Genomic DNA, 17,336 nt, shown 5'->3' on the forward strand with positions numbered 1-17,336 from the left:
CTCCCCTGTTGCGGTTCTGATGAAGCACTCACTCCCCCTGCTCTGCCCTGCCCCTTACCTATGACAGACAAGACTGCTTCCAGAAGGTGACTTTTATAAACCCTTAAATACCATCTTCCTACATGCATTCCAAATTCACACCTGTTTTCTCTGATGGATGACAAATGAATCTTTTGGTTTTCAGTCCTGAGTCTTGGGACTAGGTTGACCTGTTCTAAAAGCTTTACAGAATGAACAGGCAAACTGCCTTTCATTATCTGCAATGTACATTGTGGTTACTCTCCTTTATTTTACTGAAGGGCATAGGCAAACCACAAGAACCTCTCTCACCCCGTGTGCAAACACGCTGACAGAACTCACCCAAGTTTGTAACTTTAGGGGTTTGCGGCCTAGGAGAGGCCATTTTCTATGGCAACCCCTAAGCGGGTGAATTTCCTCCCCCCAGGGGTGCATCTGGAATTGTTATTATTAATTACATTTGTCAGTTCCTTTCATCACAGAAGTGAACCAAAGCGAGTTACGTTAGAATCAGTTAAAGCAAATACAACCAATAAAAGCCTAAAAGCAAAATCCACAAGAAGAAATACAATACAAAAGAAACAGTGCAGATTGGGCCCAGAAGGATAGGGCAAGTGAACAGGCAGCAGTTCTTTGGAGAGGAGGGGGGAGGCCTACAGAGAAAGGGGGACCACTGAGGGCACCTTGCCTAAGAGTCCCTCCCCCCCAAATTGGAGCCAGTACTGGGTGCCCCAACCCCCTGCATCTGTCCCTTGCATCTGTCACTCTGCTCAATGAAAGGGCACATCCTGTGCTTTGAAAGCTGGGGTGGAAAAAGTAGGCCTAAGAAGTGGGAAAAAAAGGTGTTGTCTCTCTTTTACATGCAAGGGTCATGGGGAGAGGGATCCTCAGCCTGGATTGGCCTGGTTCCTGGTGTTTGGGGCAAATGCGGACAGGGATGTTTTTGTTTGTTTGTTTGTTTGTTTACTGAGCGCTCCAAACCTTGTAACTCCACCTCTTTGTTTAGAAATGTGTTTGTATTACTTTTGGTTGGCATGCAAAGTTTGCTGCCTCGGCAGCCCCATGTTGAAGCACTACTGTATAGCAATGCTTTTAAGTAATTTTAGGCATGTCACTAAGGAGAACAATTTACTACAACAGCTGAACTGCAAAGAGACAGATTTGTTAAAATGAAGAGCAGAAACCGAAACACTTTCATGCCCCTGTGATGCCTGTGATTAATCTGTTTTGTAAATAACATCAGTCTGCCAGTTTAGTTTCAGATTTTGTGGTAGAAGATTCCCCCCGCCCACCCAAAATAGCTGCACAGTAAGTGATGCAGAATGATCTGTATATTTCAGTATCACAAGATTAATTATTGCATTTTTATTCATGATAGGTTGTTAACAGATAAGGAAACAAGACGTTGCCTTTCAGTGTGAGTTAAAACCTGAGCTGTGTTGTAACTCCTATCTAAATGGCATGAACTATACACACATGGCAGAATGAGATGACAGAATAGACTATACAAGTGGCTCTCAAAAATTTCACCCCAAGGCGGATGGAGGCAAAGTTTGGAATAATCAGCTGGCAGTTACAGAAATAATGTTCTACTGGTGTCTCTCATCCATTTTTGGAGATTGCTAAATTATTTGCCACCATATTTTCCTTGTGGCAAGGAGTTCCAAAATTCAGAGGCCCTCAGGGTGGGGGAATGAAACAAAAAATCATAGAAGAGAGCATTGCTGCCTGGCCTTTGAACATGAGCTCGTCAAGCTACATTTTTGCTGTTGCTGCAGGTTCCCTTTGAAATCACCAATTTATGAAACTCACAGTGATTGTTCTGTTAAAATCTGGAGTGACTTTTAATTGAGGAAGCTCTAAGGATTTCTTGGGTTTTTTTCTTGCTTACAGCATAGTCCTAGGCGAAAGTATGACTTTTGGAAGGATATGGTTGCTGCCATACAGCATAATTATAAGACTTCAGCTTTTAAAGGTAAGCAAATTCATTGTCATATGATGGGTATTTTTATAACAACAACAACAACAACAACAACAACAACAACAAAGCAGCTATTCTTTGTGTATCTGACAGTTCCTGGCAGTTAGTAGTCTGAGTGTTGAATGTGCCCATTCAATACCATATATATGGTTAGCTTGACCGAACTATAACCATTGCATAGAAAAAACAAAAAAAATTCCTTCCAGTAGCACCTTAAAGACCAACTAAGTCAGTTCTTGGTATGAGCTTTCGTGTGCACTTCTTCAGAAAAGTCACTTCTATACTGATGAAAGTCTTCCAAGTTATCGATTCATAGTTAAGTAATGTTAAGTTAGGGTTATACTTGTACTTGGAAGATTTGCATCTAAGAATGGAACAAGAGGCTTGGCGACAAAAATGTGTTTCCCGGTTCTACGTTTGCCTGAGACATCAGTCTGTCCATTCCTTTTTCTCCCTTGCAAATGCCCACCTCATGCCCTCACACAGCACTGGAAATTTCTGTTTCGCTCTGAATGTCTGTTTCCAGCTTAAAACCCAACCAGGGTCAAGCTCACTGCAGAGCAATACATGCAGCAATGTTGTTAAGGGGCTGGAAACACCCAGTGTTTTTAATGCCAGGCCTGTTTCTCATTTCTGAGGGATGTCTGTTCCAGGAGGCCCTGCAAGAGTTCCTCACCCATGATATGGCATGGAGGTGGGAATGGCTCTTCAAGCATATCATGCTGTAAGATGTACATAATCTGACTGGATGTGTGTGTGAAAAATTTGCCGGAGGTAACTGTCATACAGTATATAGCTTCTTCCAGACTTTTAAGTGGACCGTGAACAGAGAGAAGGGACATCCCTAGACTACCTGCTTTCTATTTATTACAGGTGTCTCCCACCCCCACCCTCATTTCAGAATTCACTTCTGAGGGCAGGTTCCCCCAAAAAAATGTAACAATATGATAAATTATATTCAGAGATTGATGCTGAAGCTTTGCACAGTGCTGACAGGGAGTTGTATCTGTATTTCTATACTTAAAACCTGTACGTAGCCTTGTACCTGCGGGTCTATATCTCCACGGCAGATTTTCCTCCTTCCTTTGAAGTTCTGTGAATCAAGATGATGGCTTAAAAGACTTAGGCCGCATGGTACTGGGATAGTAGTACCTTTGACTTCAAGATTCCCCTTACAGCACTTGCATCCTTTGAGATAGAGATAGGCTTGTTTTGCTTTCAGTGCAGTCATGTAGCTGGTAGCTAAAAGCCCCACTCATTTTTTTTTAATAGAACAAATTATCAGGTAAAATTTTTATTTTTTAAAAAATGTATATCATGTACAATTTTTTGTCAGTCTAGTCATTTGGGAAAATAGCAATGACTTTGCCACAACCCCATGATTCCAAGAAACAATTTTAAAAGTACTAAATAATGGCAAGCAAAACAGAAATAGGTTTCACTTTTTTATTAATACAGCTTTTAAAAATCACGTTTGACAAACACAACTAGACATTTTTAGAACAAAGTGTAAAATGCTGGTGTCAAATGAATATAATAAAGACCATTTATTTTTATTTCACACAGACAAAAAAAATGTAATCAAGAACTTAGTGTGGGTGAAATATTAACATTAAAAAAGGTAACTGGTCTCATGTTGGTACAATAAGTGAATAATTGTACAAGCACCATAGTGTAAAACTAATAAACTTAAATAATACTTTCCTCTCCACCGTCACTTATCATTGTCTCAATGCCATAATGTATTTAAGGTAGAGGAGACTATTTAAAAGCATTTGAATGAATATTTTCTTTTGGAAGAGACTTTTGACACAACCTAACCATGCTAAACTAATTTTATTCAGAATATTCCAGTTAGTCTATAGCACCTTATATTTAATTTTATCTTATAGAACTTAACACATTGTTAACTAATTAACCAATGTGACAATCTTTATCATTCCTAATGACTAATTATAGTAGTTTCACATTAGATTTGTGAGTGATAATCGCAGGGTTTGTATATGAGCTTGCCAGTGAACTCCTACCCAAAATACACTTCTGTGATAAGCTAGCCTCTCTGATTTCGAAAGAAATAACTTTGTAGCCATAGTGTCTTTCACGTATGAGTTCAGCCTCTTTTAACTGTGAAAATTGTTTTTGAATCTACTTCAAGGGGGAAATAAACTCATTTAAACCAGTATCATTAATCAGATTATTAAAGAGTAAGTAGTGTTAGGATGGAAGCATTAGATCTTTAGAAATGCTTCTTTTCTACACTTCTGTGAATGATAAGACCCCGTAGCATTACAATTTTAAAGATCTAATCCTGGCAATTACAACTGGGATTTCTCAGTGTTTGGGCAGGTTAAATACATTGTTGAGTATTGCACTGAAATACAATTATAGTTTGTGAACATCACCCTTTAATGAACATCACCCTTTAATATGAGGAACATATGGCCCTCCAAATGTTGTTGGACTACATCTCCTATCATCCCTGACAATTAGCTGGAGTTAATGGGAGTTGGAATCCAGCAACATTCTGGAGAGCCACAGACTCCCGACCCCTTCTTTAAAATGTCTTTTAAAAACAGTACCTAAGATAAATATAAAGTAGCATTTGCCTTTGAAATTTAATTTTGAGTTCACACTTTCTTCAGCTAGTCTCCTCTGGACATCTACAAGTAGAAACACAAATACTAAGATACTACATTTTGGGGGTGGCAGAATGTTATATTTGTGCAAATAAGAAACCTGAGAAGGAGGAGTGAACATACTCTGAAGAGAACAGGCCGTTCGATTCATTGTTGGGCAGCTGCAACCAGACTTGATCATTTTCCATGAGCTCAATAACAGCACTACCAGAAGCCTGATCGAGGTAGCCTTTCTTGTACTCATCAAAGGTGTACATGATGGGCGAGCCATTTTTGTACAGGCCTACCCAAACATGTGACCCTTTCACATGCACGTGGTAAGCAAAGTAGTAAAGTCCTGGTATCCTGCAAGTGAAGATCCCTGACCTGGGGTCGTAGTGCTGTTGTCTGTTGTACAAGATCTTATCAAATCTGATGGGGGCAGCTGATGCCGGGTATGCTTTGGAAAGAGTGGCAGTGAAAGCTGACACCGGGATGCCAGTTAGACCTTGCACTTCACCAGCTTTCATAACAGGTATTCCAGCCAGGGCCTGGCCTCCTGGAATTACTGCTTCTCCAGGAGGCCCAGGTGGACCTGGAGGACCTGGCAAACCAGGCTGTCCATTGTGGCCTTTGGGGCCTGGTGGTCCTGGGGGTCCCATAGGCCCATCTAAACCCTTTGCAGCAATACCAGCTGGGCCCGGTAATCCTGGTGCACCTGTTTCCCCTTTACTGCCAGGGAATCCTGGAATACCTGGAGGACCAATTGGTCCTTTTGTACCAGGTATTCCTGGTGGTCCTCTAGGACCTGGTTCACCATTGAATCCTGCCACTCCCTTAGGTCCTGGTGATCCCATTGGGCCAGGTAGGCCAGGTTGCCCAGCATGCCCTGTATCCCCTTTTGGACCTGGCAAACCTGGTTGTCCTTTTGGGCCAGTAAGTCCTGGCTCCCCTGGGTATCCTGATTTTCCCTGCAGTCCTGGTAGACCCCTCTCTCCTTTAACACCTGGGAATCCTGCTGGACCTGCAGGGCCTCTCTCACCCTTGAGTCCAGGTAGGCCATTTTCACCTGCTGCACCTCTGAGCCCTTGAGGGCCTACATTCCCAGGTGGTCCGAGTGGGCCTGGTTCACCTGGAGCACCAGCTGGTCCTTGTTCTCCCTTTTCTCCTGGGGCACCAGGGAGACCTTCAGGTCCTCTCTGTCCCTTCATCCCTGGCAACCCTGGTTTTCCAAACCCTGGGAGACCAGAAGGCCCAGGAAGGCCAGAGGGACCTGGAAGTCCTTTTGCTCCAGGGATCCCTGGTATTCCTGGTGGTCCACTTGGGCCAGGTTTTCCTACTCCTGGTTCTCCACGTTCCCCACGAGAGCCTTGTGGACCTGGGGCGCCAATGGGACCAGAGGTGCCTGGAAAACCCCGCTCCCCTTTAATACCTGGCTCACCTGGAAATCCTCTTTCCCCAGGCTTTCCTACCCCTGCTGGTCCTGGAGGGCCTGAAGGTCCCTGTGGCCCCGGCAGACCTCTTTCACCTGGGCGACCTGGAGCCCCATATCCGCTATCACCCTTCTGTCCATTGATACCAGGAATGCCTGGCTCACCTTTCTCTCCCGGGGCACCCCTTAGCCCTTGTGGCCCTGGCAGCCCTTGTTTTCCAGCAACAGATATTCCAGCTGGGCCAGGAATTCCAGGGGCCCCTGGGGGACCTCTTGGCCCTGGGAGACCGGCGGGGCCCATATCTCCTTTTTCACCAGTTAGTCCTCTTTCCCCTGGCCTTCCTTGCAAACCTGGCAGGCCTGGCTTTCCAGCGGTTGAAGGTCCTGGGGGTCCTGGGGGTCCCGGTGGCCCTTGAGGTCCTTGGCTTCCATATCCTGGTTTTCCTGGAGCCCCTGCAGGGCCTGGGAGTCCTCTTGGACCGGGAGGGCCTGCTGGACCAGATGGGCCTTGATCTCCCCTTGCCTGGACAACTAAAGCAATAATAATAATAATAATACATTAGTAAGTTCCAGGAATTAAATGACTCAAGAAATAGAAGTCAGGATTAAAAAAAAGTCTTTTAAAACCTGTAATCACTAATTCAGATTGAATCAGAGATGGTGTTCCTCATAATAACTAGTTTTACCCTCACTGAGCTACAATTCTCAGAACCCTTGACAAACTACGGTTCCCAAGATTCTTGAATGTGCTTTAAATGTATGATATGCATCTGTCTGAACCTCACTTTCTACTTCCTCAAGGTCCAGGGTTCATGTTTAGCTAGTGGAGTTGCTACAGTAGAACTGCTTTCCCCTATCACCAGAGCAATTTGGGAAGCCCTCAACTGCATGCCACAGGTTGTGTCCATGCCAACATCAACCCTTTGGAAAATTGTCTAATGCTGGGTATGGGGAGGATAATAGCATAGAAATCATACTGAATCATCTTCCAGTCTGGCAGAATAATGTGAATATTGGGGCTGAAGTCTATGGTCATCTTTCAGTTCTGCTTGCTGTCATCTCTCTGACTTGCTGTTCTTTAACACCATTTCCCCCTACAATTCCTGGTTAATATTCCTAGGATTAGTCCAGCCTTCCCCATCCTGGTGCCTTCCAGGAATTATACTTTTAAATGCTTTGTTTTGGCATATGTGGGTACACCTAGGTTTGCCACCTGTTCATCATTTTTATGGACTATTCATATTTTAGAAAGTTCTTCCATAATATGTGAAATATGTATTGTGGATTAAGCTTGTTGATAGTTTTCCCAAGAAACAAAATCTAGAGCAACAAAAGTACATTCACAATTTTTAAATAACACATGTTCCTTGGTTGCCTGATAGGGATCTTTTTGCCCAGAGAAATGTGAGGACAAATGTGGGGAGGAGGGAATGTGTTTTCTAGGAAGAAAGAATTCAGGAAATTAAATGTGTCTTTTCTAAGAGACCTTATCTGGTGTAAAGAAAGAAGGCATGTCCTCTATGCTCTATAATGTGAGATTTCTCATGTCCTGCTGACTGGAAAAACCAATAATTTGTGAGGTTAAAGGGTGGGAGCCATATACAACCCAGGACAAATGAATCAAGTAACATGCAAAACATGTTTCCTCAGACGTAAATCCCAATGTGTTCTATTTAGCTTACTCACAGAAGAAGTAAGGAGGCAGAGGATTTAATGTCTATTCATGAAAACTTCAAATATGAAATCTAGTTTTAGCATTACAACCTCACGGTTGTGTTTATAGGGTTGCTGCCTACACTGCAGAAAACTGCTTCTAATAATAGATTGAAACCATAGTATTACATAAGAAAACCTGAGCTTGGCTGACTTTAGTGGGACTATTGCTTAGTAGTTTTAGAACTGCAGCTGCAAAAGCTATGTTTAAGCAACTAGATCGGGGCTCCCAAACTGTGGTTCATGAATCGCCACTGGTCCATGAGCTTTATTCTGGTAGTCTGTTGCATCTGGGGATTTGTGGTTCAAGAAATAGTCATATTTGTATCTTACTGTATGAATCTTACTGTATTGCAATTCAATCTGTAATGACAACGTATGCGAAACAAAAGCGGCAATAAAAATAAAATTAAGAATATGACATCTAGCACAGTGCTACACTCGTAGCATTACAACTGCTACAAGAGGCAGAAAAGTCATTACGGTAAGTGGTTAGCAGTTTCCAAGTGGTCTGTGCAGGGGCGGGGGAGGTTTGTGAAACACTGAACTAGATGATTGCATGGTGTTCTAGAAACCAGCAGATGGAGCCATTCAACCATATGTTAACCATAGCAAATCATGTAAAGGAATTTAATTTCTTGCGTAATAACCCTTTTCTATTTCTTCCTCTGGGAGTAGGCAGAATTTTGTGCAGCCATAGGAGATACTCATTAAAACAAAGTATTGTAACATAAGCAGGGTTGTTGTTTTTTAAATAAAATAAAATAAAACAGATTAGAATAAAATAAAATAAAAGTTTAGAAGTTTTAATTTTTCCAGTGCCATAACTTGCATAGTTTAAACCACCTTGTTCATAGTTGCAGAGAATAGCAGAGGGTATGGAGCTTAAAACTGAAAACAAATCTTGATTAGCTAATGAAGGTGGCAATTGAAATACTGTGGAACAGGAGAGACCTCCGATCACAAAGTCCAGTACTATGGTGATCACTGGGACCATTAGAAATGCAAATAACTCTTAAGTTTGTAAAAGTTTGTCAGATTAGTTTGTATGAATTATATCAGCTATTATTTATTTACTGGGAAAGGGGGACAGCCTCACAATTAAGATATTGCATTCTCCATGGATAAAAGCGATAAACAAATATGCCCAGGGATATAAATTTGATCAGCTTTGCAAAACTTTGGTGGTTCAGTATTAGGAAGGACAATTTAACAATCAGCATGCATTAGCTATGTGTCTGTGATAATGTAGGATTTCCCCCCATACATTTTACATTATTTGGTCACTTCCATGTCAACCTACATCTGAAAACACCTTGTGACATGGGTTTATCTGATAGTTCAAAACACACAGAGAGTTGAGAATAACCAAGTGTAAGAAAGAAGTATGACAATGAAGGCAGAAGTAAGCAACTGATCAACTAGTAAGTAAAGGAGCCAAGCAGCTTTGTTGGCAAGAGTGAACCTCAAAGAGGCTGTTCGGGGTTAAGTGAGTAGGAAGCCAGAAAGCCTGTCAATAGTTTCCCCCTGCAAAGTGCTAAGTACATGTGAGGTACCATTAAGGCTAAAATGTTCATTTAATGCTTTCTGGTTTGTGTACAGCAGGGAGCATTGTGGAACAGGCTTAGGATCAATTCCGTCAATATCTGAATACTTTGAGGAATCCAGATTGCCTAAATCTGATCTGTGTGTTTGTAGTCCTATTCTCACAAATGATGCTTAAATTGGTGGATTCTCCTAGGGCAGCAAATTGAATGAAAGAGCTTCATTCACTAGAACATACATTTTATTGAATATCTACCAGACTTAAAAAACATTATTGGAGACTGGCCACACATTATCTGTAACAGAAGCTACCCAGGCTCTGATTGACACTTGAGAAGCTCAGAGGCATTTGGCCTGACGTCACACTGAGAAAGAAGAAGTCGCCACTGGCAGAGAGGCTTTTGTTTCTCATTATCCTGTTCAGCTAATTTCCTCAAGCAAATTAGAAAGGAGGGATTTGCTGGGAAAGATGATGGGTGAAAAAGCCCATGGGCTAGCAGAGTCAACTTCTGTCTCAGCATGATGCTGGTAAACACCTATGAGTTTTCCTTGAGGGTCTGTAGCCTACTCTAGAGAGCATTTTAAAAATTCTCAGCAGTCAGAGCCTGGTCATTTTTATCTGTTGAATATAGCTCATCTCTTTTGAAGATGTCTCTGTATAGATCCATTAGCTAGAATGTACAGAGTCTTTCCACTAACTTCAACTTAATTCTTAAATCCTTTAAATATTCAGAGTGAGTAGCATTCTGCAAACTCAAGGAGTCTTGAATCAGCTATTTATCATTGTGGTATGAGTCCTTACAGAATCAAAAGCAGGACTGCTATCTCTGATGTGTGAAGTTCACTGTTCTATAGGGAAGCATAGTGACCCTGAATACCTAAAATGTCATTAAATCCCTCATATGTATAAGTGGGGATATTATAACTGAAGTTTCTTCGGATAACAATATCTGAGTCAATTGAGTCAATAATATCTGAGTCAATAATCAATTCAATTATAAAACTGTCCAATAATAAAACACTCAGTTCTCAAGTTTTTCAGTGGGCATGCCTTCAGACAGGAATTTAATAGCACTTAAAGTGGAAATGTCCCACTTATTTATTTATTGTTAATTAATGCGATTGCTGCAAAGGGTCAACTTTTCCTCCCACTTGACTTAATACATTTCAACTGATGAGCTGTGTAATTAAATAGACTCTTTCCATCACATAGCCACTAATATTGTGTGTGTACACAGACACATTTAATGCCACAGATAAGAAAATACTGTCAAGTCACAGCAATATTTAAAGGAACATAAGCCTTATAAGTATACTTTCGGCTGGATATTTTTCCAAGAAAGTGGCACTTCACACATCTAGGCTAGGCTCTTAACATTATGCCAGCAGCAGTACTGCTTGTATCTGTGTTACCAGGTAAGAAGCAGTCAGTCTGGGAGGAGCCACCTTTGAGGCTCTTCTTCGTACCAGAGTTAATCCAGTTTCCTAAAGGTTGATACTGGAGTGGGAGGAGCCACAGGGTAAATCTCCTTCCCTGCAACTCAATGGTTCTCATGTGATCCTGGCAATATGGGAGAAAGCAATATCATAGTGCTTCCCATGCCACAAGGGTAATATGAGTTCCGGGCCTACATTTCTGACACAGATTGATTATATATCCACTTCCCAATTCATGCATGCATACCAGAACAAGACACTTGCAAAATAAGACATTTGGACATCAAAGTCCATGTACTGAAACTCTGGCGTTAAATAAGGTATGAGGAACCTGTGATCCATCAGATGCTGCTGGACATTGTCACCATCTTCCTTGTCTGTGGGTGATTCTGGCTGGGGCTGAAGGGAGTCTCAGCAATTTCTGGAGGGCCCCACGTTCCCCATCCCTGCCTTACATAATATGATTGCCATTCTAAAAAGCAGAGCATGCATCTGGTGAAGCAACCCTAAGTGAGCTTGGAATTACAGTTCAAGAGTTAAGAAAGCAATATTCTGCATCTGTAAAACCTGCCAAAATATTGCTTTAATTCTTTCTCATTCTTGTCTGCAATTTAATATCTTGTAATAGCATTGCTAAGGGACGCAGGTGGCGCTGTGGGTAAAAGCCTCAGCGCCTAGGGCTTGCCGATCGAAAGGTCGGTGGTTCGAATCCCTGCGGCGGGGTGCGCTCCCGTTGTTCGGTCCCAGCGCCTGCCAACCTAGCAGTTCGAAAGCACCTCCGGGTGCAAGTAGATAAATAGGGACCGCTTACCAGCGGGAAGGTAAACGGCGTTTCCGTGTGCGGCTCTGGCTCGCCAGAGCAGCTTTGTCACGCTGGCCACGTGACCCGGAAGTGTCTCCGGACAGCGCTGGCCCCCGGCCTCTTGAGTGAGATGGGCGCACCAACCCCAGAGTCTGGCAAGACTGGCCCGTACGGGCAGGGGTACCTTTACCTTTACCTTTAATAGCATTGCTACTCTGAATTTGATTATTCGGTGTATTGTAGCCAATAGGATTTTTGAATCAAATAAACAAGATTCCTGGGAAGGTGTAGCTATACACCTATGTCTGTTTACGCTGGTTTTATACCACTTTAATTGCCACTGCACATTGCCCCAGCCTAACCACAGAGCCACTTACATGTATGGGTGTAAGCACAAGCAGATCTCACCAAGAAGAACTGAATGAATGAAACTCGCGGCTATGAATTTCTAGAACTTCTGTCAAGGTTTAGTAATGATTGACATGGTTAATATTTTGCTTGGTGGGATATATCCTGACAACGTATCTAGTATATTTGATAAGGCTGTTCTTACTGGTAGATCTTTTAATTCTAATACTAAGTTCTGTTCTTTTTAATACTTGTGTATTTATTGTGTTCTCCCTTGAACCTCTGAATGGTAGCATCTAAAAATTTTAAAATATATAAATTTATGCTACAATATGTATAATCTAGAGTAGCCCTGTTTACAATCTTGCTTCTGGGTATGCGTTGTTAGTTGTAGGTCTCTTAGTCATTCATACTAGCTTTGTATCCATATTGATCTGTAAATGTAAAGCTCAGAAAAGCCACATGGTCCAGTCTTCCTAGGGTGAACCAATTCAAAATTCAAGTGGGTGGTATTAGGTTTGAACATTTTCCTCTTATAAGATAAACCTCATTTCTCATGGAAAGCTAGTATATCTACATTGGAGATTTCTCTCTCTGACATTCTACTTTTTAGTGTATTGCGCTGAAAGCATCTCATACAGAGAGCTTTCATGCATGCTATCCCCCCTGTGTTCACTGACGTAGTACAGTTCCCAGGACTCTGTTACGTAGAACAACTCTTACATTATAAACCAGGTGAACAGCTGTTGTTTTTCCTTAGGCAGCTAGTGCTTCAGTGATAATTTTAGTAAATACCTTAAATAAAACCTGTTTACCTTTATTCACAGAACTAATCCTTTTGTACCTGTAAACAACAGTTACAAAATCATAGCTATCTTAATTTCCAATATACTGTAATTAACATGTTGAACAAAACTACATATTTTTTTTAAAGGAAGCATTACTTACCTTGGCTTTTCACACCGAAAGGTAGGAAAGCAGGCCCTTTCATTGATTCACTAGGCTGCACCTTAAAGCGTTCAGGATAATAGACAGTGCTGTAGACAATGTTCATGGAGAGCAGCAGCAGCAGAAAAGATATTTGTAACTTCATATTCCCAAATCCACTCTGTATTGAAGAAAAAGGTACAATATAATTCTTATAACAGAAAACTGAGTTGTAATAAAAACATACCCACAGCATTCTGCTTCAACACTTTTCCAGGCTTGTGGATTCAATGATGCACATGTGTTAAAATGACATCATTTAGTTTAAAAAGTTGAATCAGAAGCCATTCTGGGTGTCAGATCTGGTCACATCTTATTGCATTATCAGCCTTCCCTACAGCATGTGGCGTGATCTATAAAAGTGTGTGTGTGTGTGTGTGTGTGTGAGAGAGAGAGAGAGAGAGAGAGAATAACATAGCTTCTAGGTACTGAAATATTACATGCCTACAAGCCTTTTAAAATTTCCAAAAGAAGAAACTAGGTCTTCCTGTGTCAGGAGCTGTAGCCATCAGAAGCTTATGCATCTGCAACAAGCAAGCCTTCTGCAGTAACTGTAACCAGAATACCCTCAAGTGCCATTAATGAGCACCTCTAAACCTCTGTCCCACTTAAATGTATTTGTAAACCAAGCCAGATGGAATTGCAGCATACCGGCATGTTGTAGGATTACAAATGTGCAGAAAAGCAGACTTCAGTCTTGCCTCATGTGTCCTGCTGCCACAGGTGTGCAGAGCAGAAGCTGCTGTTCCAAGCATCATCCTGACTTATTTATACTGTTTGTGCCTTCTGACATGAAGTTGCACTCTGTTGTAGCCCCGCCTTCAAACCAGGAAAGTGCTAATTATGGTGGAAAGTTTTCTTGGCCAGGGATGTTGTGTCAGGTTGGATTTTTTTTATTAATATTATTTTAGATGCCATTCCCTGTTCATGAATTTACTTTTATTGTACTGGGACTCAGACAGGTCATCTTGTAAGAAAATACATGAGTTGAAATAGAAAAGGGCAAACTTTTATTTTTCCTATTGAAATTTTCAAAGAAATGGGTAAGCCATGCTAAGACTAGATTTCTTCACTTGGCTGTTTTGGCAAGCAATCCTACTAAATGTGTGAGGGCTTCACTAAATGTGCAAGGGTCACAAAATGTATGTTCTCTCTGTACCTACGCCACAAGTTAGAGATAAGCCAGAACTGCTCAAAGTTTCTCTAATTCCTTTCCCTACTTGCAAAAACCCATGTACTGCTTTTGGAAAAAAAACACCCTCGATTTTAGACTCTTTGAAAGAGAGAGTAAAAGAAAAAGAAAAATGAACATTGCAAATAATTAGCGAAGTACTAAGCCAAGTGCAGAGGACTGCATTCAATGTAGCACTTAGTCTCTAATTCCATCAGCACAGGTTTTATTTATTGTAGAACAGAATATTCCCCTCCTCTACTTCCTCCGCACATTCCCTAAAACAGTTCTGGGATTCCCCCCCAACCCCCAGGAGTAGATTTGGGGATGGCACATGGTGTTAGAGTGGGGAAGAGATGGGGGAAGTCCCGTTGTGCTAACAGTAATCCTTGTACTAGCACTTTTATTTCATTTAATACCAACCAGAATCTCCTGCCAGATGATTCACTGTCTTGAGGATCTCAGCTTTAAGTTGAACAGAGCCAGTTTCTATCTTACCCGGCTGCAAAAAAAATATTTTAAAAAATGCTTCCATTCCTCCCCTCCTCCTGTGCCTTCCTCTGTTTCCTCCATCAGCTTTTGGTTGCAGAAACAACAGCAACAACTATTCTAAATCATGGAAGCCGGGTAAACCTAATGTTTATGTGTGCAACTGCACATAATTGATAGAACATTTCTTTTGAGCATCAGAACTCTGATGTGTGCTGCTTGGAAGCACTGCACCTTCCATTTCAATGGAGGAAGTAGTTTCATGTATGTGTTCCATCCCAGGTATGGATTTCCTTTACTGGATGGAACATGTTGTGTGCCAGGAGTTCGATGTACACATTTAAGTGCCCATATGAACTTGAAATATGACCTTATTTTAGTTAATGTTCTTTCAGCACACACACACACACACACACACACACACACAACCTTGTGCTACATGTTTTGGGGTATGGATGATCCTTTATCTTTGCAGTTGGCCTGCATTAGTAGTTCTGGTTCTCTGTAGTTTATTATGAACATTCTTACCCCTTCTGAATCAGAGATTTGTTTCCCCACTAAATAGTATGGATACTATTATTTCTACAGCTGATCTTTTCCCCTTGGTGCATCTGGCACGCACTAGATGCCACTTTTGATAAAAAAGTTTACACGTGTGAGCTCGAACTGTGATTTCAGCTCACCAAATATGTGGTTACAGATACAATGGAGTCCACAAAAATGTGGTTACGGATACAATGGGCTATATGCAATGGGGTCTCTGTAGATAGGCCCATGTGCAAACATGACACTTGGTGGATGGCAGGGGGTCTGTGCTAACTGCAGCAATCACAGTCTGCCATTCATCAGTTACTTGGCATTGGTGTAATTGCAGCTACTGTAGCTACTTGCATAAAGGGTCAGTATGGCAACAAACTGTATCCTGAATCTGCTACTTGTTGCCTATTTACATTACAAAGAAACTGAAAGGTTTGGGCTGTTCATGCCAGTACAGTGGTACCTTGGTTTAAGTACTTAATTCGTTCCGGAGGTCCATTCTTAACCTGAAACTGTTCTTAACCTGAAGCACCACAATAGCTAATGGGGCCTCCTGCTGCTGCCGCGCCACCAGAGCACGATTTCTGTTCTCATCCTGAAGCAAAGTTCTTAACCTGAAGCACTATTTTTGGGTTAGCAGAGTCTGTAACCTGAAGCGAATGTAACCTGAAGCGTATGTAACCCGAGTACCACAGTACATTCATACCTTGGTTCTCAAACACTTTGTGACTCAAACGTTTTAGCTCCCGAACGCCGCAAACCCGGAAGTGAGTGTTCCGGTTCGCGAACGTTTTTTGGAAGCCGAACATCCAACATGGCTTCCGCGGCTTCCGATTGATTGGAAGCTGCTCCTTGGTTTTTGAACATTTTCGGAAGTCAAATGGACTTCCAGAACGGATTCCGTTCAAGATCAAAATACGACTGTAAATCAAAGAGAAAACGAATTGGTATTGTATGTTTGTATTTTTGCTTCTTAGTTTCAATAGTTTTTTTTTTATAGCTTACTCATAGCAAAAAGATTGACTAGCCTCTGTGTGGTCACATATGTTTGATGAAGGAAGGAGAAAGTACACAAAACTATGTTGACCATTATCCCACTCCTTTCCTTGGAATGAGTCTTGGTTTCTGACATAAATATATTTCTATTGTAGGCTTGCATATGAATTTTGGGATTATTTGTATGCCTTCACTGCTATTTGTAGTAACACCTGACTTTCAAAAATGCACCTGTTTTTCTTATTTGATTACCTGACCAAAGTCTTGTACTTGTAAATAAAGCTTAACCCCAGCTAGACTTAGCAAGTGAGACAATATCCCACTTTTAGCTCCTCTTTCAGTTTATTATTGACAAGGTTAGCATGATGAATGCGTGCTAGGCAGGGAGAAACACACTGTATTATATGTCAGGGTGTGGTTTTTTAAATTCTATCTGTCCATGCAGTGAAGACTGGAGTGCACCATAAGTTGTGTGACTGGGGAATAAATAGCCAAAAACTTGTAGGCAAAATCCCACAGTACAGAGCAAGGCAATATTGGCACCCTTACACAATCTAAATGGAGGAAGATTTATTTTTTGAGCTCAAATATGGGAATCGCTCGCACTCAACCAACTCATTCAGCATCAAAAAAATCCAGCCACCAGGCCTCTGATAAAATTTATTGGACCAGAAGCAGGGCCTCTTCTGTAGTAGTGCCAGCCTTGTAGTATCTCCATCCAAAGCAGGCATGATGGGCCCAGTTCTACTCAGCCTTTCAAGTGCTTGGTAAAAACGTTCATCTCACATTTTAGGTCAGCTGATCCAGTTAACAGAAACTTGATGCTGTATTTATAGCTTTCTCTATCCCCTTCTTCTTTAATTGATCTGCTTTTACATTTGATTTATGCATTGCATTTTTATGATCATGAGTCATTTTGAAGGATACGTTTTGAGGATAGGAGTGAATATTTAAGTACAAAAAAAAAAAAAAATCCTACACCCTGAGCCTTGTGTTGTAGCAGCAACTTGTAGTGACTGCTGGAAGGGGCTCTGTAGTCCAGAGGGTTGTGGCCACACATGGCCCACAGAGGTAAACAGTGGTGGCCTGTTCCAGACATATTTCATTGAGAAGCAACTGGTTAGCAAAGATGTTGGGTATAGAGCAGGCAAGGCTATGATTTGAGCAGCCACAAGATAGCAGTGAGAAGGAGGCTCCAAGTGCAAGAGGTCCAGGACTTAGTGCTGCAGGTAAAGAACTATTTTGCTTTTAGTTTTACAAATTTC

At 41.6% G+C, this 17,336-nt stretch overlaps 2 protein-coding genes across 2 annotated transcripts in view; one reads left to right on the top strand and one right to left on the bottom strand.

Moving 5' to 3' along the window:
* Positions 1-17,336, top strand: part of LOC310840886 (dermatan-sulfate epimerase-like) — a 151,373-nt gene that overhangs the window by 5,005 nt on the left and 129,032 nt on the right. Inside the window, exon 6 of the mRNA XM_083731079.1 lies at positions 1,912-1,993. Within this exon, the coding sequence (XP_083587205.1) occupies positions 1,912-1,993 (82 nt within the window). The remainder of the gene's footprint in view (positions 1-1,911; positions 1,994-17,336) is intronic.
* Positions 3,432-13,619, bottom strand: COL10A1 (collagen type X alpha 1 chain). The gene is made up of 3 exons (XM_083731274.1): positions 13,530-13,619; positions 12,840-12,999; positions 3,432-6,577 (listed from the first exon to the last, which is right to left on the bottom strand). Exons 1-3 carry the CDS (start codon positions 13,533-13,535, stop codon positions 4,713-4,715), a joined length of 2,031 nt encoding a protein of 676 aa, XP_083587400.1. The 5' UTR covers positions 13,536-13,619; the 3' UTR covers positions 3,432-4,712.

Source organism: Podarcis gaigeae, assembly GCF_964106915.1.
Source record: "Podarcis gaigeae genome assembly, chromosome: 3".
Taxonomy (NCBI): domain Eukaryota; kingdom Metazoa; phylum Chordata; class Lepidosauria; order Squamata; family Lacertidae; genus Podarcis; species Podarcis gaigeae.

Bases quoted from the DNA above. Each gene is read 5' to 3' on its own strand.
- COL10A1 (XM_083731274.1), bottom strand. The intron at 6,578-12,839 runs GTAAGTAATGCT...TTATTGCTTTAG, and splicing joins TTTCGGTGTGAAAAGCCAAG to TTGTCCAGGCAAGGGGAGAT.